At 40.3% G+C, this 26,476-nt stretch overlaps 1 protein-coding gene across 1 annotated transcript in view; it reads right to left on the bottom strand.

Moving 5' to 3' along the window:
* Nucleotides 1-26,476, bottom strand: part of FRK (fyn related Src family tyrosine kinase) — a 63,086-nt gene that overhangs the window by 1,850 nt on the left and 34,760 nt on the right. The window contains exons 4-7 of the mRNA XM_087718619.1: nt 20,213-20,381; nt 10,775-10,933; nt 6,004-6,185; nt 2,544-2,709 (exon numbers count right to left, since the gene is read on the bottom strand). Coding sequence (XP_087574745.1) covers nt 2,544-2,709; nt 6,004-6,185; nt 10,775-10,933; nt 20,213-20,381 — 676 coding nt within the window. The remainder of the gene's footprint in view (nt 1-2,543; nt 2,710-6,003; nt 6,186-10,774; nt 10,934-20,212; nt 20,382-26,476) is intronic.

The following is a 26,476-nucleotide window of genomic DNA, read 5'->3' as shown; positions in this document are numbered from 1 at the left end:
GCCGAATGGTAGAACCAGCATTGCTTCTATGAACCAAATATTTCTGGACTCAGACAGAGCATGACACTAATGTTTTCCTCTTACTGTATTTTTCAGAGTATAAGATGCACCTTTTTCCCTCAAAAAAGAGGCTGAAAATCTGGATGCATTATAAACACTGAATACAGCATTTTTGGCCTACTGAAACCCCTCCCCCTTTTCAAAAATGGATGTGCAGAGGGTTTGGGAGGCTTGCAAGGTGCTCCTGAAGATTGGGGAGGACCATTTTTGCTAATTTTTGCCCCCCCCCCGGCCCCCAAGACCCTCCCAAAGCTCTGCATGCCCCCTTTTTTTAAAACAAAACAATATAGTTCCAGTATCCTTACCTGACCTTTAAAGCCTTCAGCGCTTCCGCGCATGAGCATGGCACGTACAGCACCTGTGCGACGCTCCACCAAGCAACTGGAGCATCACGGAGGCTTAAGGAGGCATCGCTGGCAGGTACGATGCACTGCATGCACCACGCACGTGTGCGCATGCACTGCACACATCTATGTGGGTTACCTCTGGCCTGTTCCAACCGGTACGGTTGGAACGGGATCCAGAACCCACCACTGATTAACAACCATAGCAGAAGATATAAGGCAAGGCTTAGAACATGAATCATTTTAGGTGGTGGGATGACTCAACAACTGTCCCCACTAGTCAGGGGATTCCATAATGAAAATTGTGTTTATTTATATATCTATAGGGTATTTTGCTGATTAACAAAAAAGTAAATACAGTAAGTATAAAAATATATCAGATTCCAGATCTCACATGAGAAGGAAGGTATCCTGTAAAACCTGACTCAACTCAGTGGACCTATTTAGATGCTATCTCCTAGACATCTTATGGATCCTATTGTTCTCAGCAGGGTCTAGGGGAATTTTCTACAATTTAGTCAGCAGCTTTTGTTGGGTGCATAGATAATCTTTGGAATTCAGAGGCAACACAGGCATTTGCAGGATTGCTCTTGAGCCACCCTCCCCAGATGTCAATCAAAGGCTGTTCTTTGTAGAAGAAATGCTACAACAGATGATTTGAGTGACACTGTGCAAAACAAGGAGTGAATATTGTTATGTTTAAGTCAAGTTTGGAACCTACACCATAGCAATAAGACCAGTGAAGTTTTGCATGGGCAAGGGACAGAAAGAACATTGATTGTTATTAAAGATGACCTATTAAAGAAGGACCCCTCCTTCTTCTGTAATTCTCAGCAGATCCTGATACTAGCAAACATGCATCAGTCAGCCTCAAGATATAAATCAGATCAAGAAATGAACTCCACGTTAAGATGAAAACTATTTTATCTTAGATAACTAAAACCTGATAAATTCTCAAAGGTGTATAAAGTCGTTGAAATGTATGTTGGAAATGTAATCCTGAAGAAGGTGCTTTTTAATCATCTTTCGTGGACTTGTGATAAAACAAAGAAATATCGGGGCCAGAATCCATGTTACAATGCAGAAGATTGTTAAAATTGAAAACTGAAGCTTTTCTTTTAGGATTACTGGAAAAAGGATCTGGGGGTGGGGGGAATGGAACTTTGTGGTTGTATATGCTGACTGTGGTAAGAATTCTTTGTGCAATAGAGTTTGAATCTCAGAAAAGGCAATTTAATCCAGATTGCAAAAGATCTTGGGGAAAAATGCATCAAAGAAACTCTACTTCAGTTACCTCATTATAACTGAGGCTGGGGAATTACTATTAGAGTTTTCAAGGTTCTTCATTTGCCCCAGGCCAGTGTTAAGATACCTTCCTGAAATATGTGTTGTTCTTCTGTAGTATTTCCTTTCTGGCTACATGGAATTTGACAAACTGGTGCAGAAGGCAGGTGCTAATTTGCTGACGGATGAAAGCTAATACAGTGTAGCTTCTAAATTGTAGATGCTACATTGGTCCCCATAGGTTTTCAGGTCCAATCTTAGGTGCTAGTTGCTAGTTCACCTGCTCCACTAAAATCTGCCCAAATATGCTCACTTAGAGCACATTCATTCACCTCTCTTGTTTCAGGTATCAAGGGGACACAAAGACTAGCCTTCTCAGTTGCAGCCCCATGCTCTTTAATAGCTCATACCTGTAGTTGAGGCCAGACTCTCACCTATTTATCTTTCAGCAAAGGTATAAAACATTATTTTTCTCAAAAAAGAAATTGGCAGAGGATATCATATAAATGATAGCAGCAGTTTGGGGTAATAATAAACTATTTTAGCTGAAGATCTTGTTTACAGGTGTATGGTTTAATTATTTTAATGATGTAAGCTGCTTAGAAACTTTGGAAAAGGCAGCAGATAAATAGATGTAAAATAAATCTGGCAAGATTTTAATTGTTTGAAATTAGTAGTGCTATTTAGTTTAGTAGATGGTACAACATTTATAATTGCTACATAGATTATCCAAGCGTTTCTATTCCATACGGAAAATTGTAAGGTTTTATTAAGCTTTCCTATCAGCTGAAGAAAAGTAACATCTCATTTTTTTTAAAAAAAGTTGAAAGCATGATTTTCAAACAAAGCACTCACCTGCATAGGGCATTTTTCCATAAGTGATTATTTCAAAAAGGAGTATTCCAAAAGACCAGACATCAGATTTAATGCTAAACCTATTAGAGCGAATTGCTTCAGGAGCTGTCCATTTCACTGGGAGCTTTGTTTCGTGTTTGGCTTCATAGACATTTTCATTTTCTACCTATTTTATGCAAACAAGAAACAATGTGATAAATCTCCAGATCTATCCAATTCCACTATTGTGACATTCAAATCAACTTAAAAGCGCTTTTTTCCCAACATTTACATAATCCCAATAATCATTACACTGAAACCTGCTTGTTGAATGATAGCTGATGTTCCGTGACGACCTGAACCAACCAGGTAGAACTTTTGTTCCTTAATTCCTAGCCCTTGTTTTGTCAAGCATCCATGCAACATCAATTTGGCCATGATTAATTGGGGCTTACTACTGTGAGTTCTGAATCTATCAGTGACAGCAGTGCAAGCTACCTATTGGCAGTAGGGCACGGGATTCATGTGAAGCCTTTAGCAAGACGAGAAGCTGACAGCAAGAACTAATGCATTCAGAATCTTTGTCCTGTGATTAATTATAGGGCCCAACAAAACACTGACTTCTATCATCATCCCTTAAACAGTTCCAGGATTTGAAAAGCAGATTCCAAGAACTGCAAATTAATATATTTGTTCATAGTGGCACCAATTAATTTAGGTGAAGTGAGCTGACATACTGTGAAGAATAAATGGAACATTATTTACTTATATATTTGATTTTTCCCCCCCTGAGATCATCCTGCTTCCTTTCTCACATGCATGCATATTGCTCTGAGTTTCAGAAGTAGTAATGCTATATATTCTTTTTTTTTCTTATCAGGCAATATAGATCACTATGAAGATCTCCGTATTAAAGTGTACCTTTTAAAATTATGACTGCATTTGTACATCATGTTAAGGTACATAGGTTGATCCTGATTTGGTCTCTCTACTTTCTAGGGTACATAAACATTTCACAGAAACAAGTGTGGTGCAAATATTCAACTTAAAATTTTAATGTGAAGGCAGTTTGATAGAATCCTTCCTCTGAATCCAATATTATAATGAAATATAGTGACATCATCAGATCAATCTAATGGGTAAAACCAAATCAGACCTCTCCAAATTTTAATTCAAAAAAGAAGCAAACCTACTTTTATACAAATCAGCTTAAAAGTATGAATCCATTCAATTGAAAATCCAGATTCATTTTACTTAAAAATGAATCAATTTGGAAGACTAAATTGAATCAATTTTTATCCTTGGGAAACTCCTGTGATTTGTTTGCCATGATCAAAACTCTGATTCTCCCCCCCCCCCAATTAAAATAAACATAATTGGAACCAGCTGTTCCAAATGTAACATGGAGACATTCACTTATAATAATAAGCTAAAGTTAAAAGTTATAAGTTAAAGTTGTTGATTCTTTGTAATCAAAATAAGACCAAAAAGATAAATAGGGGAGGGAGCAATTCCATCTTACGGTGTCCAAGGCAGCCTGGACAAATGTAAACATTATTTCGCTGAATATGTACCAGTATATCTTTATCTCTGAAAGGTCTCACTCAGATCGCATCATAAATGCTGCCAATGCTGCCGCTTGAACCTACAGTAATCCACCTACAGGTTTTCTGTAGTATATTGTCTTGATTTGCTGGTTCCAGACAGCACCTAATCCCAACAAGCCTGAAGCAAAAAGCCAATCTACGGAAATCAACTCACAACCTCATGCCCTTTCACAAGTCAGCATATCAGCAGGAGGTGCAGCAGATCAAGGAATGAGCAGTCAGTGCTCTAAAAGTGCACGCTAAACAATTCACAGAAGGAGTTTTTATTTAGCCATTGCTGCTGTCAGGAAAATCCAGCTAAGAGAAACTGAGCAAGGTAAAACACTACGTTTCATGGTAAATTAGAATTGTGTCTCACTGTGACTTCCAAACATAGCCTTTGTCTCTAGCTACAGCCAAACAGCTGGTTCCTATGCTAGAAACTCCACTACAATTATTATGGTTCTTTGTCCCCAAAATTAGTCACCCTGTATAGATGCTGCCTCTGCGTAAAGCAATTCCATTCTTAAATACCAAATTTGCAGATGCTGTATCATTTAGGGTGGTGTTTCTTAAAGTGTATCTGAGGACGATGGAAGGGAGGTTCCTCTAAGACAGTGATGGCTAACCCTTTTGGCACGCCGCACCCCCCGTGTATGCACGTACAACCCCAGTGTGTGCACCCCACCCTTACGCACATGTGTGACAGAGACCCCAAAATCAGATGGATGGCAGGAGGTGCATGCGCATGCACAGCAGAACTGAGCTGGACCAACAGCTCAGATGCCCATAGAGAGGGCTCTGCGTGCCACCTGTGGCACAGGTGCCATAGGTTCGCCATCATGGCTCTAAGATTTTCTCATGTGTCCTTGAAATCAAAATTATTTGCCAGATGTGGAAAATATTTGCCAAAAGTTTGCCAAAAGTTAAAACAAAGTCATTTTTCTTGCTGCTATCTTTTCTTTCTTAAAAAATATTTTTTTTCAGGAAAAAAATATTTATATTAACATCTAATGAGTTTAATTTTATTATTTTTATAATGATTCTATAAATGGATCAATTTCAATTTTTAATATGGTAATTATTGATAAATATAACCATAAATATAAAAATATAAATATAACCCATAAAAGCTACTTTGGTGTTCTTCATAATATTTAAAAGTGAGAAGGGTTCAGGGAATCAAAAGTTTAATAAGGACCAATCTAGGGCATGAATTCTTAAATTATAGCAATAGCAGTTAGAGTTATATACAGCTTCAGAGTGCTTTACAGCCATCTCTAAGTGATTTACAGAGTTAGCATACTGCCCCAAACAAACTGGTTCCTCATTATATCACTCTCACCACCCTGAGTCCGGAAGCAGTTCCATAGGTAGAAGGAGTAGACATTTTGGTGAGGTACTGACCTTTAGTATTGTAAAGAGCCCAGACTGCTCCTGAGTGAAGGAGTAGAACATCTGCCAGTTTGAACTGAAGTAACGGAATGTGAAGCAACTGACAGTTGAAACAGAGTTCTTTTCAGGTGGGAAGGGGGACTAGAATATCTAACTCCTTAGCATCAGAGCGTGTTAATATAAGGCAACTGGCAGTTGGAACAGAGTTCATTTCAGGTGGGGAGGGGGAGTATCAGAGTGTGTTAATTATTGTATACTAATGATCTGATGGTCATTTCAAAAAATCCTTTCTTAGTGAGCACCTAGAAGTCAAGAGAAAAATATGTGCCAAATTTCAAGTTTGTAGACAACGGTTCTGGAGATTTCGTGATTAGTGAGTGGTATTTGCTTTTTATACAGTATATATACATTTATGTATATTATATATTGGCTTTTAAATGTAATATAGCTACATCTAGCTAAGTATCCAAATATCTGAGACATCAAATTAAAAATTATACCTTAAAAACCCGTGCAAGTCCAAAATCTGCCACTTTGTAAACATTGTGATCACCAACCAGGACATTCCTTGCTGCCAAATCTCGGTGGATGAAATTTTGGGATTCCAGGTAGGCCATTCCAGAGGCCACTTGAGCTGCCATATCTACCTGCTCTGGCACATGGATTCTGGAACCTGCATCATCTGCAAGGAAGTAATATTTGGAGAAGGTTGGTAAAAATAAGTCTTCTTGACCTGACTTTCAACAAGCCCTCTCTACAGGTTGGGCCTTGGACGGACAGATTCTACTTGGAATAAGCAGCCTTGCAGATAAACAGGCCCCAAGCTGCAGTATGTAGGACCTGACTTGTATGTGGAAGCCAACTGGCAGCCAATTCTGCTCTTGCTGTATATGGCTATATTGAATGGTGCCAGTCAGCATGCTGACTATAGCATTCTGCATTACAAGCATAATTGCTTCTTCAGTGTGGAGATGAGGGTAAGAGTGACAATTACCAGGATGTTATGTTCTTGAATAGTAGACAATTGGCATAGTTAGACACAACTGCTCCAACAGGAATTTACCCTTTGTAGCTTTGTAGCCACTTTCTCAATATCTTCTCTAGAAAGGAAAAGGGAGTAACTGGACTGTAATTATGTAATAGAACTGGGTCTAATTCTCAAACTTGTTCAATTAATTTATTGGGAGGGGGGTATTTATTTTATTTAAAACACCTATATGGTTGTCTATCCTATTTCCTACTCTAGGCAGTTCCCAATCGACAATTAAAACACTAATAAAACAAAATAATACATATATGTAGAAAAACCAAAAACATTAAAAACTGGCATCAGAATTAAGGTTCCACATGCAATCCCTTACTTAATCTTCTCATCCAGCTCACCTTATCCCAACACTTGGATGAAAAAGCAGATCTTAAGGTCCCAAAGGTGCTTTTTCAAAAGGTAACTGGATTTTGTTTTTCTTTGAAGATGTTTCACTCCCTGATCCAAGAAGCTTCTTCAGAATTGAGCTGAGCTGAGCTGAACTGAACTGAACTGAACTTCTTGTATAAGAAGTCTGTCTTGGATTATTGAGTCTGCACCTCCACAGCTGTCTGGTTTGGTTCTGCAACCCAACAAGACAGACACAGACTTCAGAGGATAAACAGAACTGCAGAAAACACAATTACTGCCAACCTGTCTGCCATTGAGGACCTGTATATTGCATGAATCAAAAAGAGGATCATGAAAATATTACCTACCCCTCTCATCCTGGACATAAATTGTTTCAACTCCTACCCTCAAAACAATGCTATAGGGCTCTGCATACCAAGACAACTAGATACAAGAACAGGTTTTCCCCAAACGCCATCACTCTACTAAACAAATAATTCCCTCACCACTGTCAAAGCATTCTCTAAGGTTGCATTACTATTACCATTAGTCTTCTCCTCAGTCCTATCACCCATCTCCTCCCACTTATGACTGCAGGACTGTAACTTTGTTGCTTGTATCCTTACGATTTATATTGATTGTTTTCTGTTTGCTTATTTGTACGCTATGACTATCATTAAGTGTTGCACCTTATGATTCTTGGAGAATGTATCTTGTCTTTTTATGTACACTGAGAGCATATGCACCAAAGACAAATTCCTTGTATGTCCAATCATACTTGGCCAATAAAGAATTCTATTCTATTCTTCTACAAAATGTCCTCAAGGAAAAACAAAGTCCAGTTTCCTTTTGGAAAAGCACTTTTGGAACAAACCATGACTTGGATGACTGAGAATCTCCGTAGACATCTCAGTCTTAAAGGCTTTTCAGAAGGCTTAGAAGGGTGGAAACTTCAATAGAAAGGGCTCTCCATAGAGCAGGGTCTGCCATGCAAAAAGCACCCTTCCTAGATCCCAAGAGATGGTAATGTTTTGATCTACAAGGCTGTCGTTAAGGTGTTTATTGCTTCTTTTATTTTCCTTCTTCACCTAGCCAGATTAAAGTTGCAACAGGATGACTGTCCTTTATTGTGTTTTGTTTTTTTAACTGCTGTGGGAAAGTAGAACAGCTGGGAGACAAGAATAGAAATGAGTGACAAGCACTATAAGTGTTTCAGCAGATATCAAAGGCTAAGTAGCAGAAAGAAGGCATTGTAATCACCGACTGCTACTGTTCCTTGAACTATGTGTACTTGCTTTTTCCCCTGACCTTTTTTTTCCTGCTGCAGTAGAATTTGTTTCTTTCATTAATTCTCTTTAGTGAAAGCATTGCAGCATTTGCTTCAGCCTCACCCAATTCGCTGAATAACCATCTGCAGGCATCATGTTAATACTACAGTTTGGGAGGTGAGAAGGAAGGTGGATGAGGATTTGTGGTTTTAAGAATCAGGTATTATATCAAGCAGTGCATCATGTTACATTATACAGTACTGAAGATGAACTACTGAGAGGATCTTACAACAGTCCTATTCTAATATGCCGTTGGGAGGGAATATTTTGAGATAAAGCAACTGATGAGCATTGTACTAACTATCCCACTGTTAATATTGCAAGTCAAAATGGGATTGAATCTTCCCTGCTATTGAAAGTTGCATTTCTATCTACAGAGAGAATGTTATTTGCATCCCACTTTCCCCCCTATTTTTTATGGTATAGATCCCCATGGATATGGGGGCAAGTGGAACAACTTGCCTCCAGAAAATGTGAATGCTCCAACAATCAAGGTTTTTAAGAAGATGTTAGATAACCATTTGTCTGAATTGGTGTGGGGTTTCCTGCCTAAGCAGGGGGTTGGACTACAAGACCTCCAAGGTCCCTTCCACCTATATTATTCTATATTCTATATAACATGTTATTTTCATATTGTACTTGTAAAGTTCCACTATACTTCTTTTAATAGATGATGTGAAGACTAGAGCTGGCAAGGAGGAAATGAGAAGCTTGAGACTCAACATGGCTGCTTTGTAAACATTGCCCATTTACAGCCAAGCTAGAGTGAAAAATGGTAAACAAATAATCTCTTTCCCAAAAGCACACACATACACAAATTCTGGCTTTAAACCTCAGAGAGGTGGTGTGTGAAGAGGAGTTTTAGTACTGCCTAGGCACAAAGCCTTCCAGATTACCTTCGGCCAGTTATTTTCCCTCAGCCTTAGGAGGAAGAAAAGGGAAAACAACTTCTAGTATCTGGTGAAGAAAAATGCAAGAACATGTCCAGACAGTTGCCAGAAGTCAACACTGAGGCAAAGACGCAAATAACTGTCCATCTATCATCCAGCACTGCATAACAGAGTGAGCTCCCGTTATTTGTCCCAGTTTCTGCCAATCTATCAGTTTGAAAGCACGTAAAAAATGCAAGTAGAAAAATAGGGACCACCTTTGGTGGGAAGGTAACAGCATTCCATGCACCTTTGGTGTTTAGTCATGCCAGCCAGATGACCACAGAGACTTCTTGGGACAGCGCTGGCTCTTCAGCTTTGAAATGGAGATGAGCAATGCCGTCTAGAGTCAGGAACAACTAGGACATATATGCGAGGGGAACTTTTACCTTTACCTTATCATCTAACTGTCTGTCTGTCTGTCTGTCTGTCTGTCTGTCTGTCTGTCTGTGTATTTACTTATCTCTCATTCTGAAATGATATATCAGGTGAGGAAGAATTCAAGAACACAGTATGGACCAGAAAAGCCTGGGTCAGGGCCTTTTCCCAGTCATGCAGTTTTCTGGAGAATTTTGAAGGAGAAAGTTTCATACACTGAGGATCCAAAGCAAAGATTGTTGTGAGGATGGTCCACCAGTGGTAGGATTCAAATTTTCTTACTACCGGTTCTGTGAGCATGGTTTGGTGAGCATTGTGTGGCTTGGTGAACGTGGCTTGGTGGCTTGGCTTGGTGGGCGTGGCAGGGAGAGGATACTGCAAAATCCCCATTTCCTCCCTTATCAGCTGGGACTTGGGAGGCAGAGAATAGATGGGGGAGGGGCCAGTCAGAGGTGATATTTGCCAGTTCTCTGAACTACTCAAAATTTATGCTACCAGTTCTCCAGAACTGGTCAGAACCTGCTGAATATCACCTCTGTGGCCCACCCTTTAATATACTTTTAATATATTATGCAGTTTTGATTGTTATCAGAAACAGAGGCAAACAGATATGCATCTTTTTTCTAGAAATCCTTTCTCATAAATCTTTACATTTACACATCATTTTTCAAGCTTCCTGTGACAGCACATCCATGTAATAGAAAGAACAAGAAATATATCTTCTTCAGGTTATATGGGAATTTCCCTGGGATATGCATACACGAAGAAAGACAGTTTTTACTATGTAGAAATAACAATGATCTATTTTTGTTTGTTTGGGAGAGTATTAAGTGATATCTCTGAGTAGCTATGAAGGCTCCAATAGAGGGTTCACATACCTTCCCCAAAGCTTTGAGAGGGACTTTGCCATACCATTCCAATATTCCCACTAAATTAGAATGTTAAATGAGACTGAAGGGGCAGAAGGAACAACCATACTGACTATTTCATTTCACTTTGTTAAGATTACATCTACTTTAGCTTTTGTCTGCCCCATCATTTCTTAGTATATATCCCCACCATGCCATTCAAAGTGAAAGTAGTTTGGGACACACACACACACCATGTCAATCCCTGCCAGTCATTACTGGCTTCATATCCAATCACACTAAATTGATCTGCTCATCTCTTTCTTCACCCCCACCCCCCTTTTTTTAATACCAGTGTGTTTGCTTTACTGCTGACTGCCACAGTCTATCTAAATGAAATGTTTTCTACTCACTTTGGAGGTATTCTAGCAGACTCCCATGTCTCATCAGCTCTGTAACAATATAAATTGGATCCTGTAAAGTGCAAACAGCATAGAGCTGTATAAGCTTCGGGTGTCTCAAATTCTTCATTATCTGTGCCTCCCTGAGGAAGTCTTTTGGATCCATTGAACCTGAAATGAGAACAGCGGTGAAAGAAAATTAGTGTGTGTTATTAAGGGCTATTCTGGTTTGCCCCACAGTCTTGTGGAAAGAACCAAGGATATTGTCTGCGTCTCTGCTAATCAGCACAGATAACAATGCAAACACATTACTTTTAGCCCCCAAAAAATGAATTCTAAAAAAAAATATTCAGCAATAATAGCAATTGTAGTTCTGGTTCTCCAACTTCCCTCAATCCCCACATAAATGCTATTGGTTATTATCAAAGATGAAATCAGAATAGTATTATTGGTTTCACTGTTCATCTGCATCCTCAAAATGGAAGCATGATCAGAAAATGTGTGGCAATTTTCATCTTATCTATCCAACCTCTAGCCACAGATTTAATCCATAACAAAGATCTCACTTTCTTCAAGATATATTGTTATAGCTCATTGTATTTTGGAATTATTCTACTAGATATTATAATAAATAAGTAATGCAAGTTTTGGTATCAAGAAATTAAACAGTATGTTCTGCTGCTGCCTCATGCAGTAAATCCATGCCAGGGAAAAATCAGATTTCACAACAATTTAGACAAGTAGTCTACATTAGTGTTGCGTTGAATTTTTTTTCTACCTGTCTGTTGTCAATATAATTTATTTAAGTGAATATGAAATTCCTTTGTTGTTGTTACTGTTGTGGAGGTGGGTCGGGGGTTGGAAAGAAATGTGAATAGCTCCATTCTGTTACATCGCTTTCACAGTCTGAAGGTGATTCCATGAAGCCAAAAGTACCAATTGATGAAAATAACCATTTCAAACAATCCACATGCAGATTTGTTGGTATTTTCAGGGATTGTTTTCTAATGTACACATAGTCCAAATATTTGCATTTTTTGCAAATAATACACCTTTAGTATTTCTTTTTCTTCAATAAATCTTTTTAGCAGTATTTCCATATCTCCAGCATGCATATGTCTTGCATTTTAGATTTCATCTGGCTGAGAACTCTGAGGTTCTAACATTTCTGGGGCTACAAAAAGTGAGGAAAATTATTCTATAGGTTCAGTTGGGACAAAAATAATAAATAAATATTTAAATAGAATGTGTTTTGCTATTCTGGTGGAAAGCCTTATTTAACTACTATAATCTTCTCCAGGCCATTTATCTTGGAAAATCAGTGTTTTAATCACTTACTGCATAGTCTTCCCATCTCATATGGAAACCTCACATACTTTTAAAATGCATGAAGAAGACTACTGAGAATTTTATGGGAAACATTTTATATGGAACCTTAGAAAATATATGGGGTATGTACAGGGGTGGGTTCCTGCCGGTTCTAACTGGTTTGGTAGAAGAGGTTCCACAAATCTACCATGCCGTTTAGAACTGGTTGGAACGCTTGGCTCACTCTCCCCACCCGACGCGATGTTCTTTCATTCTCCGTCTGCCTCATTCACTTGTTTGGGCAGCAGAGAACGAAAGGAGATTGCATAGCTGAGGGCCAAAGAGCCTGTAGCCTCCTTCATTCAAACGTTCAGGCAGGGGGGGGGCTTTCTCGCATGCCTTCTTTCTTTCTCCAAAGGCGTGCAAGAGAGCCCCCCCCCATTGCCCTAACGTGCCCCGGAACTGCACCGTAAGGTAAGGGAAGCAGGTCTTGGGAGAGACCTTCCATCCCCCTCCAGAGAGCCCATGCCAAAAGAGAGGAGGTGGGCTGGTTTGAATGCAGGCGAGCGGGCAGTTTAGTGGCCCGCCTTCTTTGCTAGTTCAGGCGAGTGGAGAAAGAAGGCATGCAATAGTCGAGGGTGAAGATGCTCCACTTCACCCTTGGAAGCAGGAGTGCTTTATCAGAAACCTTTTTTCTTCCTCTGCCTACCCGAATTAGCAAATGAGGTACTGGCCCCAAACTGCATTCAAACCAGCTTGTCCCCTTTTGTCTCCTGGCATGGGCTCTCTGGAGGAGGAGGTTCTTTCCAAAGACCAGTTTCTTTCCGGCACACCAATGGCCACCAATGGAAGCTGTTAGCAAAGGCAAGAATCCCACCGCTGCGCCAGATTCAGCAAACCATGCGGCTGTCAGAGAGAAGATGGCAGTGTGTGGCCAAGGGTTTGTGCAACAGCTGAATCCTCGTCTCCTATTCTTTAGCTGCTGCACAAGCCCACGTGCCGTGCACTGAACTCTTCTCTCTTGACAGCAGCCTGGTTAAAAAGAAGGACAAGGCCCCACTGGTCCGAAGCCCATCCACAGGGGGAGGGGTCTCCCTCACATTCCTCATCTTCCTGGATGGGTTCCGGAATCATCGCCAGCCACACAGAGCCTTGCCGCGGCTCCACGCCATAGAAATCATAGGCACGTGCGCACACTCCATAAAGTACAGCCTTGGAGACTTTGTAACAGCGGGAAACAGTTGGGAAAGGGGCTTTGGTCCTGCTCCGGGCTGTAATTGTGTGGGGCGTGCGTGCACCTATATTTTCCATGGCATGGAGCTGCAGCCAGAAGACGAGGAATGGGAGGGCGATCAGTGGGGCCTCGTCCTTTTGAAGAGGACCTGCTCCCAAAGAGAAAAACGCCACTGCCAAGTACTTTTAACCTGTGATTGGAACACAAGGTGACCAGAGTATATGTGTCTGTATGTGTGTGTGTGTGAGAGAGAGGGAGAGAGACAGACAGACAGACAGACAGACAGAGATACAGAGAGAGAGATACAGAGAGAGAGAGAGGGAGGGAGGAGGGAATCAGAGAGAGACAGACAGACACACAGAGAGAGACAGAGAGGGGGAGGGAGGGAGGGAGAGACACACAGAAAGAGAGAGACACACACAGAGTGAGTGATTGAGTGAGTGAGTGAGAGGCAGACAGACACACACACATACACACAGAGTGACAGAGAGGAAGGAAGGGGGAGAGACAGAGAGACACACAGAGAGATAGAGAAAGAGGGAGGGAGACAGACAGACAGAGAGACAGACACACACAGAGAGTGAATGGGAGACAGACAGACAGACAGACACCTACACACACAGTGACAGATGGGGGAGGGAGGAGAGATAGACACAGAGAGAGAGACAGACAGACAGACAGACACACAGAGAGAATGACAGACAGACACAGAGAGACAAAGAAAGACAGAGATTGAAAGAGAAAGGAAGAAAGAAAGAGAGAGAGAGAGAAAGTGGGAAAGAGAGATGAAAGAAAGAAAGAAAGAAAGAAAGAAAGAAAGAAAGAAAGAAAGAAAGAAAGAAAGAAAGAAAGAAAGAAAGAAAGAGAATTTATGACCACAATTGTGCCCAAAATTTTGGTTGCTAAGCAAGAGCGTTGTTAAGTGAGTTTCACCACATTTTCCAAGTTGCCCATGACCACCTGGTCACATGACCACCAAGCCACTCCCACAAAACAGGCCACACCTACAGAATAGGTTCTAAAAAGGTTTGAAACCCACCACTGGGTATGTATGGCTTTTGGATATTGTTGAACTTCAAATCCCAGCATTCCTCAACGTAGGCCTTGCTGGCAAGAACAGAAGGGATTTGGGTTCAGCAAAACTAGAGGCTCCTTTTAATCTTCTGCATTAGAGCCAAACTAAGCTTTACAGAGGGGTGTAATTTGCCTTGTACTCCTCCTAAAGCAGGGGTGTCAAACTCAAGGCCCAGGGGCCAAATCCACCCCGCAAGATGCTTAGATCTGGTCTGCAGGGCCGCCCTGGAAACAGTGAAGGACCAGCCCGCGGTGCCTCTGCCAACAAAAATAGAGCTTGGGAGCCTGTTTTCGCTGGCAGAGTGCTCGGGCCACCAAATCTGGCCACACCCACCCGGCCATACCCCCCAACCCCCCTCCCCAAGGTCAAACATAACCTTGATGCAGTCCTCAATGAAATCGAGTTTGACACCCTGTCTTAAAGTATTATTGCATGAGCAAATGTAATCTGGCAGTTTTTAAATTGGCTCCTTAAACCCCCGTGCTAAGATCTATTGTATTTAAATTTTAAAACTATGTTGGCACAATATGGTTAGCATCTATCCTATCTGTCAGGCATTCTTACCAAATAATGACTAAAACCTCATTGCCAGATATCTTCTATTCTTCTTTCCTTTACTACCCCTCCCTTCCTTTTAAAAGGCATCAGGAAAATACATCAGCAGCAAGAAAATTCAAAGTCAAACCTAGTATTGGAATGCATTAAAAATGTAAAATGATGAAAGCACATAATGAGTTAGTAGACTTACAAATGCAGTTCGCGTGGTTTTAAAAAAATATTCCAATGCTGATATATGACTCAAAGATCTCGCAAGTGCTTCATGGGACCACTTTGTTTCTATGAAGGTTGGGGCCAGTTTAATAAGTATGGTTGTATGCATGTGTGTTAGGTTAATTGAAGGCCTTTCTATTTGTAAAAGCTGCAGTTTAATCATTCGTCCTTTTATATAACATTGGAAGGATAAAAGATCAATTTTTAAGCAAATGGATAAAATGGCTCAAATAGTTTTATTGTGTAAAACTTTTCAACTGTGTAGCATTCAATAATCTTATACATTATTATCCCTATGTTCTTTCTTAAATAAATATTTCAGTTGCTCTCTATGCTATAATAGCTCTCTATCCTACAATAATTATTTAACCATGCCGATAAAATAGTGCAAGTCTTTCGTTCGTTAGTATAAGAGGGTTTTTTAAAAAAAAATCAAAACAAAACTTATTCATGCTATCCATTGCTTGAACAAAAATGACTCACATTCAAACTCACTATTCAATGTATAATGCTATGAGATTTCTTAAAATTAATAGAAATAGAAAGAGCAACATGTTCAAAATCCATATAGACAGTGTGTTGTCTGGTTACAATTCTTTTTATATTCATCATGGTAATAATAATAGTATTCTCTAATAGTAATCTCATAATGACAGTGCTTTTCCCTCATAATATTAATGCATATTAATTGTTAATACAAACAAAAACTAATCAAAATTAATAAGTTACAGTAATCAACCCTAATAATAAAATTAATCTTTCTTTTGTAATTTTAGGAGTTCTAACTCCTGTTTGTCTCATTTAACCATCAATAAAACAGATCCCATACCTCAAAATATTCAGTGTCTTTCTTTTCTTTAATTTCAAATGTTAGTTTATTCATTCCTGCACATTCAGAGGTGGGTTACTCCTGGTTCGGGCGAACTGGTAGTGGTAATTGGGAGTGGGCCGCCAAATCGGTATTGACAGCTGGCTGGCCATGCCCATGAACCAGCCCACTCCGATGCTCGCCCTGCCTACCTTCGCCACGAGCATTCACAGAACTGCCTCATCCTGCCTATACACAGGTAAGCACAGGTATACATAGGTAAGCCTAGCCCCTCCCCTCCTCACAGCCAGCGTCTCCCAAAGCCACCACCATTGCAACCACAGCAAAGATAGGGGCAGCATGCTGGAGAGAGCAGCGGTGGCAGGAGAGGGCAGCGGGGGTGGGAAATGTCCAGGTTATTTTGGATCTGGGCCCACCAAGGAGCCACTTGGCTTCATCAAATTGCTGCAGTGGCTAAATTGAGCAATGGGAGGTGCCCAGCTAAGCAGGGCCCGAGCAGGTTGCGGAGCACAGAGCCAGGAAAAGCCATAAGTTTCCTAGAAGGAATTGAAGCATTCAACTTTGCAGCCCAGAGGGCATGCCTGTGTTTAATAAATGTGGCGAGCAAGAGGTGGGGAGAGAATGGGAAGGAAAAGATGGGAGAGAGGAAAAAATGCAGGCGGAACCGCTGGACTGTCCAAGCAGGGAAGGAGGGAGGAAAGTTCACCCAATTCTGGCTTGGGACAAGAGGGGGAAGCAGGAACCAGCTGCAACCCCTCAAAACACCCCCAGGCACAGCAGGGGCCGTGGGAAATCGCAGAGCTCAGATTGCACATGTGTGATTGTGCTCTGCAATCGCAATACTGTGGCCCAAAGGACAATAGAAAGACAATTCTGGATTGTATCAACAGATTCTGCACCAAACTTAACAACCCTTTAGTACTAAATGTTGTTTGTTTGTTACATTTATTTTATGTCTTTCCTCCAGAAGTTCAAGGTGGCCTCCACTATGCCCCAGCCAATTCAACCACCGCCTCTCCTTTTTGGTCAGGTACCTCTGTCTCTTGAAGGTTTGCCTTGGCTGGGCTGAGTTCTTCCTCACTTTTGCTGCTGTTTATTATCTCAGCCACCAGCCCAAAATACCCTCTTTGCTTCGCCTTGCTGCTCCGTGGCGCATCTATGCTGAGGGGTAACAAACGGGCAGATGTGGCGAGATGAGACATGGCGAGGTGAAGCAGTGGGGTTCACACTCTGTCTACCACCAGCTGCCCTCAGCAGCATGCAGAGGGTTCTGGTGCCCCCACCCCCACCCTGGGTTCCTCTTATTGCAGCTTAGGTGCAATATTAGAGGGGATTCCTAAAATATCTGGACTAAGTAACAGCCCAACAAAGCAATGCAAGTGACTCCATGCAGCTCTCTCTATAAAGTTGCACATGTGTGTCCATTATATTCACACATACGGATGGCACACGCATGCATACAAAACCTCCATTAAAACCCCTAGGTACGCAAACCATAGTGAAAAAAAGATCAGCTTTGGGGTTGGAGATGGAGAGACCTTCAGCTGACCCCTCCTCTCTGCACCTCACCCCTCCCCAGCCAGATCTGTTTCACCATAGTTTGCACATGGAGAGGATTTCCGGCTGGGTCCCACCTGCCCCTTTGACCCACTGCCCAAGAAAGCAGCTGCTTTTGATTTCTGCAGCTGCTTCTTGATAGAACCAGCAAGGGAGACCCTCCCAGCCCCACCAGAAGACCCCCAAGTCCAGAAAGCTTGGGAAAAAGACTGCAGCTTGGAGGGGGGAAAGCATTGCCCCCCTCCCCCCTTACCGCCTTTGCAAAGGAAATCAGTGGATCACCTGCCAGCTCTCTTTGCTCCTCCTGCACTCCCTTCACTGCTCTTATCAAGAAGCAGCAGCAGAAATCAAAAGCAGCTGCTTTCTCAGCTAGGTGAGGGGGGGGGTCACCTAGAAGCTAGAAGAGCCGAGGTGGCGCAGTGGTTAGAGTGCAGTACTGCAGGCCACTTCAGCTGACTGCTATCTGCAGTTCGGCGGTTCAAATCTCACCGGCTCAAGGTTGACTCAGCCTTCCATTCTTCTGAGGTGGGTGAAATGAGGACCCAGACTGTGGGGGCGATATGCTGACTCTGTAAACCGCTTAGAGAGGGCTGAAAGCCCTATGAAGCGGTATATAAGTCTAACTGCTATTGCTATTGCTATTGCTATGTGACTGAAGGTGTGAGAGTGACATCACTTAGCCACGCTTACAGAACTGGTAGTAAACAATTTTGAAACCCACCCCTGTGCATATTCTAAAAGTTTTGTTATTATCTTTTCTTCTGTGAGGATCTTCTTACCCTTCCAATGTTGTATGAACATGATTCTGTCTGATGTTAACCATTGTATTATTAAATATGCATTCCTTTTACTGTATTTGTTTATTATGATGCCCAGCAGAAATATTTCCAGTTTTAAATCTATATGTTCCTTTATCATTTTTTCTATCCAGGTTTTTTTTATTTATTTGCTTTTGGGCATATCCGCCAGTGGTGGGTTCCTACCAGTTCGGATTACCGGTTCCAAATCTGAACTGCCTGCAAAACTGCCAATTGCAGGCAGTCAGCAGAAGTAGCCTGCAGTACTGAATTCTAAGCACTGCACCACTGCGGCTCTTTAAATGAGAACATAGATCTTCTCATCTACTAGTTCCACAATGGAGAGCAACACAGGGCAGTGACCTGCTGCTGGAGAGATGGAGCATGCAAGGCACTATAGTGAATCAGAGCTAGGGCCATAGCTACATTAGAAGGAAGATCATCAACCTAAGACTTAGGATGGTTTAGCAGAATGTAGGATGAGATCATATCTTTCCACACTCAAGAAATAGTGGGCAACCTGTACTGATTGATGTTGGGAAGACATATGTATGCATTGCACATAGTCCCTTCAGGCTGCTGAGTCAGAAGTTCATAACAAAGCAACCCATGTTAAGTAGTTAGTGTATATTAATATTATTATATTTTCTCACTTGTAAGGAAACTACCTGAGAAGTCAAAGCCTTGGGGATAAGGAGCCTTGAGGGGTGGGGAAGAACAGGTAAAGAGTGAACTGTATACTGTTCTGCCTTATGTCCAATGCAGTCAAATGCCTTGGTCTGAATCTTAATTATTATTTTTACAAAAGGGTATAATATAAAATGTCAACCAAAAGTATTGCTACCTTAAGCAAAACTGAAAATTGGCAACATTTATATTACACATTTCTCCTTGATAAGTAAATGAGGAAAAATGCACAGGAGAATTCTTAATAACAGCTAGTACTACAACACAGCTGTATAGTACGGCCAAGGTTTATTTATTTATTCATTCATTCATCTAATTTATATGGGTGCATATTTATCCAAGGAATGCTGGGTAGTGAATAAAATAAAGAGAATTTCATTAAAAGCAAAAACTAAACATTAAAACTGCATCAAAGTTCAATAGAAATATGAAACCATTAGACTCAGAGATCTATGCCAGTGCTCCCATGCTGGTATTCTCACCCCAATGTCTGTGGAAAAATCTAGTCTTCACAGCCTTGAAAAGCCAATAGAGCCCATATTTCTTTAATTTAAATAATTAAAACATCCCCAGATAATACCAGCTTTAATTTTAAATGATTGCTATTTATTTTTATTTTTAGAGAAGTGAATGCATTTGGGGAAAACCCACTTGCAAATATAAGTTAGTCTAAGGGAACTTCCACAGAATTATCAATTTTATCTTCCTAAACTCAAAAGTGCACCATGCTCCCTTCAGCCTTGCCATCCTCACAATTTTCAGTGCTTCTATCAGTCAACCAGAACCAGCGCTTTCTTCAACCACTTAGCAGGGTAGCACAAAAATTAGCATCTGGCTAGCACCCTGTGCACCCTTGTTCTTTGCCTTGACACTGTTGTTTGTGCAAAAGAAAACATCTCATGCTCTTCTCTGTTTCAAAAACCTGTTGGAATAGTGTTAAAGCACTAGAGCACTCTAATTTCACCAGGGATAGAAGAGAGCTGTACAGCTGGGATGCTGTCTGAGTTTTCTTCATTGGGGGAAAAACTGACCAACCTGTAGGTCAGGAACTGAAACTGCAAAATTATCTTTGTAGCCTAAACACTAGAACTGAATTGGATGTTTAAAGGATTTAGCTGCAGAAGTGCTTATAATGTTGACAAACTCAGGATTGTGTGATTGACTAAGAAAATTACCAAAGTGTTCAACTTACCTGGTTTTAATGTTTTAACTGCCACTGGTGTTCTGTTATTCCATAATCCTTCCCAGACCTCACCAAATTGCCCGGAACCCAATTTGTTTAAAAGTTGTAGAGAATTGCGGTCAATCTCCCAGTGATCTACAGTTTGATATGATAAATCATATGGAGTTGGGACTTCTGTCTGGATAGAAATAAAACAGCATACATAAACATCCATTTTTTGCTTTGCCTAAAAATGCTAAAATGGCAAACTTTGCAAGTTTTCATCAATAATCAGTCCTCCAAACAAAAAATGCTTTGGACAACAAATAAAGTCATGCTTTTAACAAAATAGATGCCTATTCTTACCAAATACTTTCTATAGTAAAGACAGCATGTTGCCTTGATGAAAGTCTCATTCCACTAAAGCAGCATGAAACATTTGCTTTGAGCACTAACTTCCAGCAGGGAATTCTATGTTCTTATTGTCACACATTCATTGTATGATTTTTATTTTAGATGTGTTTCCATTTCAAAGCCAGAAAACATTATTTCAATGTTTTCAAATTCAAAAATACCTATGATGAGCCATGTGTGTTGGGGTGCTTTCAGACAGATGGCTCCTAACATCCTCCTTTCCCCCCATTGTGGTTTTACTAGTGAGATGTTCCATATTTATTTCCATAGCAAAATTGTTTTCCTATCAAGAAACAAATGGAAATGGTGGAGAAACTGAGATGGCTCCAGATAGAGGATCATGTCTGAATGCTCTATAAAATTTGGGAAAGGGAACAGGATGATGATTTGACTGGATGATTTAAATTCATCCAAAGGCAACCTTATTTTACGTAGTTTTATCTCTGGTAACGCTATGCTGCTAACTAGAGCATAAAAAACCTTTGCCAGACCTATCCTTGAATACTTCTCACTTTCCTGGAACCCACATTGCATCTCAGATATTAAAACATTAGAGAGGGTCCAGAGATATTTTACAAGAAGAATACTCAATTTCTCTGCTCGTAATAACACTCCTTATACCACCAGGTTTGAAATTTTAGGCCTGGATAATCTTGAACTATGCCATCTACGTTCCGACCTGAGCTTAGTTTACAAGATTATCTGCCATAACATCCTGCCTGTTAATGACTACTTTTACTTCAACTCAGTGGTAGGTTTCAAAAATTGTTCGAACCTACTCTGTGGGTGTGGCCTCCTTTGTGGGAGTGGCTTGCCACCCATGTGACCGGATGGGAGTGGCTTGCCACCCATATGACTGGATATAAAGATGCTGACAACACTTGTCAGAACCACCTTAAATTACCTCACACACAGCACTGGCATGCATAAGAATATGATGTGAACTTCTTTTTTAAAAGGCATCTTTGGATTGCGTTAAAACAACTTCAAAACATACAATGTTTTGATTGCACCACAAACGCAGTAGTCATCCTTACCTTTCACAGAGGCACTGAGTTTTATAAATATAAGCATGATAGTGTAGAATAATCATATCCAAGGACCAGTGGTGGGTTTCAAAAAATTTTGGAACCTCTTCTGTAGGTGTGGCCTGCTTTCTGGGTCCACTGGTGGAACCTCTTCTAACCGGTTCGGTAGATTTGATGAACCGGTTCTACCGAATAGGTGTGAACTGGTAGGAACCCACCTCAGCTTCAACTACAATAATACAAGGGCTATCAATAGATACAAACTAAATGTAATCTGTTCTAATCTTGATTGCAGGAAAAACAATTTCAGCAACAGAGTAGTAAATGTGTGGAACACCCTATCTGATCCTGTTGTTAGTTCCTCTAACCCCATACCTTTTTCCTTAAGCTGTCTATGGAGGACCTTATGCATTTCTTAAGAGGTCTCTGATGGGGCGTGCATAAGCGCACCAGTGTGCCTGCCACCCCTGTCCTACTGTTCCCATTTATATGCACTCTTTTTATGTGTTTACGGCTATATTTTGCTTATTTATATTCATTTATTTGTGCCATTTTTTCGTGTGTTTTCATACTTGTTTCCTTGTACTTGTTGACAAATAAATAAAATAAATAAGTAAAGGCTTTCTTGACACCCTTCATAATATGGGACTAGCAGGTGAGAGATGAGTATTCTATTGTTTATGGCAGAAGATTATATTAGGTTCTTCAGTTGCCATGACAACATTGAAGCCATCATTTCATCATTCATTCCTGAGCTTCTGAAGTCCTCTCAGGGCTTCCTTCATCTAATGGCATTGACACTAGTGTGGAGAAGCAGCAACATTCCTGCAAGTCTGAAGATTTTGTTGTATTAAGCCTTGAAGTATGTGTGAGAATAGTGCAATTGCTCTTTCCTTTGAAACAAGAGAAGAAGAACTTGGTCAAGATAATCAATAACTTGGTGTAGAAACCAATGATCTCCAGGAAAAAAAACATCACACCTATCTCTAATCCACAGAGTATAAAGTCGGAATTAATTATTTCTACTTAATAAATCATGGAGAAAAATCTATCTACGTGGTTGCTAGGGCTCGAAAACGACTTGATGGCAGATAATCAATCAAACAATTAATCACTTGATAAAACCCTGATATTTCTCAACTGATTTTCCTCCTTTCTGGAGACTAATTAAAAGTTGTACAAGCAATGAAAAGAAACTTTCCAGACTACTTTTTTTTTTAATGTAAAAGGCACTTACCTATGCCTCCACACACAACCTTTTTGTGCTACAATTTTATTAGAGGCACACACAGAATATTAGTAGTAGTACTTTTTTGCATTTGCGTAAAGAATGAAGACAAGGGTATCAGATTCAGAGATGGCAACAAAGATGACCAGCATTATTTTTTAAAAAAAGGTTCATGGGGAAAGTTTGAAGAAACTAGAACTGCTCAGCATGAAGAAAAGGTTGCCAAGAAGATATGAAAAATTACTTACAGATAAACCGTGGAAGGGTTTATATCTGGATATGCATTAAGATGTTACCAACAGCAATCTCTAGACTGCAGTGTTTCTCAACCTTGGCCACTTGAAGATGTCTGGACTTCAACTCCCAGAATTCCCCAGCCAGCGAATGCTGGCTGGGGAATTCTGGGAGTTGAAGTCCAGACATCTTCAAGTGGCCAAGGTTGAGAAACACTGCTCTAGAGCCATGGTGGTGAATCTATGGCATGTGTGCCGGAAATGGCATGCAAAGCCATCCTGTGCAGGACACGTGGCCTCGCTGGCTCACCTTCCCCATTCCTGTGCACACACATGCACTGGCCAGCTAGCCTTTGCACACGTAGGAGCGCCGTAATCTGTTTGCAGCTCTCTGAAAAAGCTGAGCCATCACTGCTCTAGGGCATTTTCCCAATGCAGAGTTTTAGCACTATCCATCCATACTTGAGTCAATAGAATGCTATACAGATTGTCCTCGACTTACAACAGTTCATTTAGGGACTGTTCAAAGCTGGAATGGCACTGAAAAAGGTGACTTACAGCCATTTTTCATACTTATGACCATCGCGGCATCCCATTGGTCATGTGATTTACATTCAGATGCTTAACCACTGATTCGTATTTACGACAGTTACAGGGTCCCAAAATCATGTGATCCCATTTTGTAATCTTCTGCAAGTCAACAGGGGAAGCCAGATTCACTTAACAACCATGTTACTAATTTAACAACTTCAGTTAACAAACATGGCAAGAAAAATTGTAAAATGGGGCAAAATTCACTTAACAGATTTCTCAGTATCATAAATTTTGGGCTCATTTGTGGCCATAAGTCGAGGTACTAGCCTGAAACATCCAGTCCCAGCTGCCTACCCCTATCTCTCACTTCTGTTTCTGATCAATGACAGAAATCCAACCTTTCTCCAGAGTAACAGTAATAAAGCCTAACTGATCTTATACACATTAAGACTGCCCTGGGATGAAGGTAATATCATAGAAACATGGCAGAATAAAAAGGATACCTCCAGAGCATGTTTGTGCCATGTTTAGATGTATTGGGGGTGGGAGTAAAGTCCAAAGGTTTTTTTAATCTAACTAAAGTAAGGCAATTGAAATCGAATCAGTCTTACTATACTAAAATTGAATGTCAATAATTGTCCATCCAATCAAGAATAGAACTTGGAACTATCAAACAGATTGCCCTCTCTTTCAATCACCATCTGCATTGCACAGAGATGTTCTTGGATTTATCATTTACTAGAGGTGCGAGGAGCTCTGCTGTTCAGTCACTTTTCATCACTTATGACTAATGCAGATCATGTTATTTCCGAGACATAAGTAATCCTCTGGTAATTACTTCTACTTTGATCATTGCATACATTGCTTATTGCATTGTGCTTATTGCAACATGCTTATGGCAAAGCCCATTATGCACTGAAAATGGTTTACAATCATCACTTATTCTGTAGCCAGAGTCCACTCAGTGCAATTACAGTGTGACACTTACACTAATCCATCTCTTAGATCAATTCAGAACACTGGTGCTAAACTTTACATCCCTAAACAATTGGCATCATGTTACCTTTTGAGGCCAGACTGTCTGAAGGAATCCCTCTTTCACTTTTTAGCTTTGTTATCATTCATGTGGGCCTTCAGAAAGCAAGCAGTGCTATATCTCTTCTGTGAAATATCCCCTTCAAATAGATTTGTTTGATACCTACATTGTGATATTTCCAATAGTTCCTTCTTGTGTCTTTGTCCCAAAGGTGTTTTTTTCAAGAAGCAACTGAGCTTTCTGTTTTTTTTCTTTGAAGGTGTTTCACTTCTCATCCAAGAAGCTTCTTCAGTTCTTCCCACCATCCATCTAGAGCTGAAAAAGCTTCTTGGATGAGAAGCAAAACATCTTCGAAGAAAAAACAGAAAGTCCAGTTGCCTCTTGAAAAAGCACCTTTGGGACAACCATGACCTGGATGACTGAGAATCTCCATAGACCTTGTTGTGCTTTATTTTTCCAGGCTACACACGGGCTATGGTATTATATGTACCTTATTGCTGGCTTCACCTTAATTTTATCATAGCCTGTTTTATTCATAAAATGATAGATGGCCTTCAACAGGGAGATAGACAGGTTATTACATTCAGTGGAAAAACAATAATAGAGCACACCTACAAGATGAAGAATTTGTGGCTATATCAGAGCAGGCATAGATGCGGTCACTAACAACAAGCTGTCAACAGTGTGAAATAGTTTTAAAACACAGTTCTGGGATGCTTCAGGAAGAAATACTGTGTCAAAGGCACAAGAAATTCTGCCCTGGCAAAATTACTAGAGTACAGTATGTGATTCCATAAGAATATTGAAAGCGAGAAGGTGTGGACAACAAAAGTGATGCAGAAACTTAAGTCATATCCTATTAAGGACAGGTTGGCTGAGGGGCTGAAAAAACTTGGATGTTCAGCCTGGGGAAAGGGAGACAAAATATAAGTGTTTACATCATCTTACAGGGAAGATTATGAACTATTTTCCATTGCCAGAGAAACTAGGACTGGAAGTAATGGGTAATAAAATGAGCTATATAGATGTCTTCCTTATTTAAATATAAGGAAGAACGTACTGATTATGAATCTATACAGCAATGGAATAATGTGCTAACAAAGGATTTTCCATCTCTGGAGGCTTTTAGGAAGATGTCCAGAAAATATGAATTAATAACTTAATTAATTACAGGTAGGTCAAAGCATAACTTATTTAATTAATCTGATAAATAACAAAAAAGGAGGAGGCATGGCAAGAATCATCTGGAAATCTTGGGCTTTGCGTATCCTGCATGAGGACAGGGTATGTTTTGAATTCAACAACCCTCAACTTGGACAGATTTATATTTTAATGTGAACCAATCTAATTTATATTTACATCCAACTGAGCATTATAGAACAATATGTTTTTAAAAATGTGAGTCTCAAAAGAAATGTATATAAAAGGGCAGATTTGTTTTCACTAAAATAAATATCAGAAGTGGATGAAGAAATAGATTGTTTAAAAAAAACATGTTTGCTTATTCATTGGGCAACTTTGCAAAATGCAAGGAGTTAATCTTCACGTTGTCTCCATTGCATAACAATTCTTTTGATTCAGTGACTCAAAAGAATAAATGTGAACACATTCACATCCTGATGCAATTGCTTTTGAAATGATCTATAATATAGGGAAAGCTTCAGGTATTCAACTAATAGATGATTTTGTTCAAGTGTTTCTTTTAGTATCTCGGAGATTAAAATATCCCTAGATGGAAGCAGGAGAAAACCAGCAAGTTTTAAAGTATATTTAAGTACCATCTCTACTACCCTGATCGGATCTGTGGCTTCTGTTTTTAGG

This window comes from Thamnophis sirtalis, unplaced genomic scaffold (genome assembly GCF_051295495.1).
Source record: "Thamnophis sirtalis isolate CommonGarterSnake01/CBP01778 unplaced genomic scaffold, rThaSir2_p1.2 scaffold_6, whole genome shotgun sequence".
Lineage (NCBI taxonomy): Eukaryota > Metazoa > Chordata > Lepidosauria > Squamata > Natricidae > Thamnophis > Thamnophis sirtalis.
This window is presented reverse-complemented; position numbering and strand designations above follow the sequence as displayed.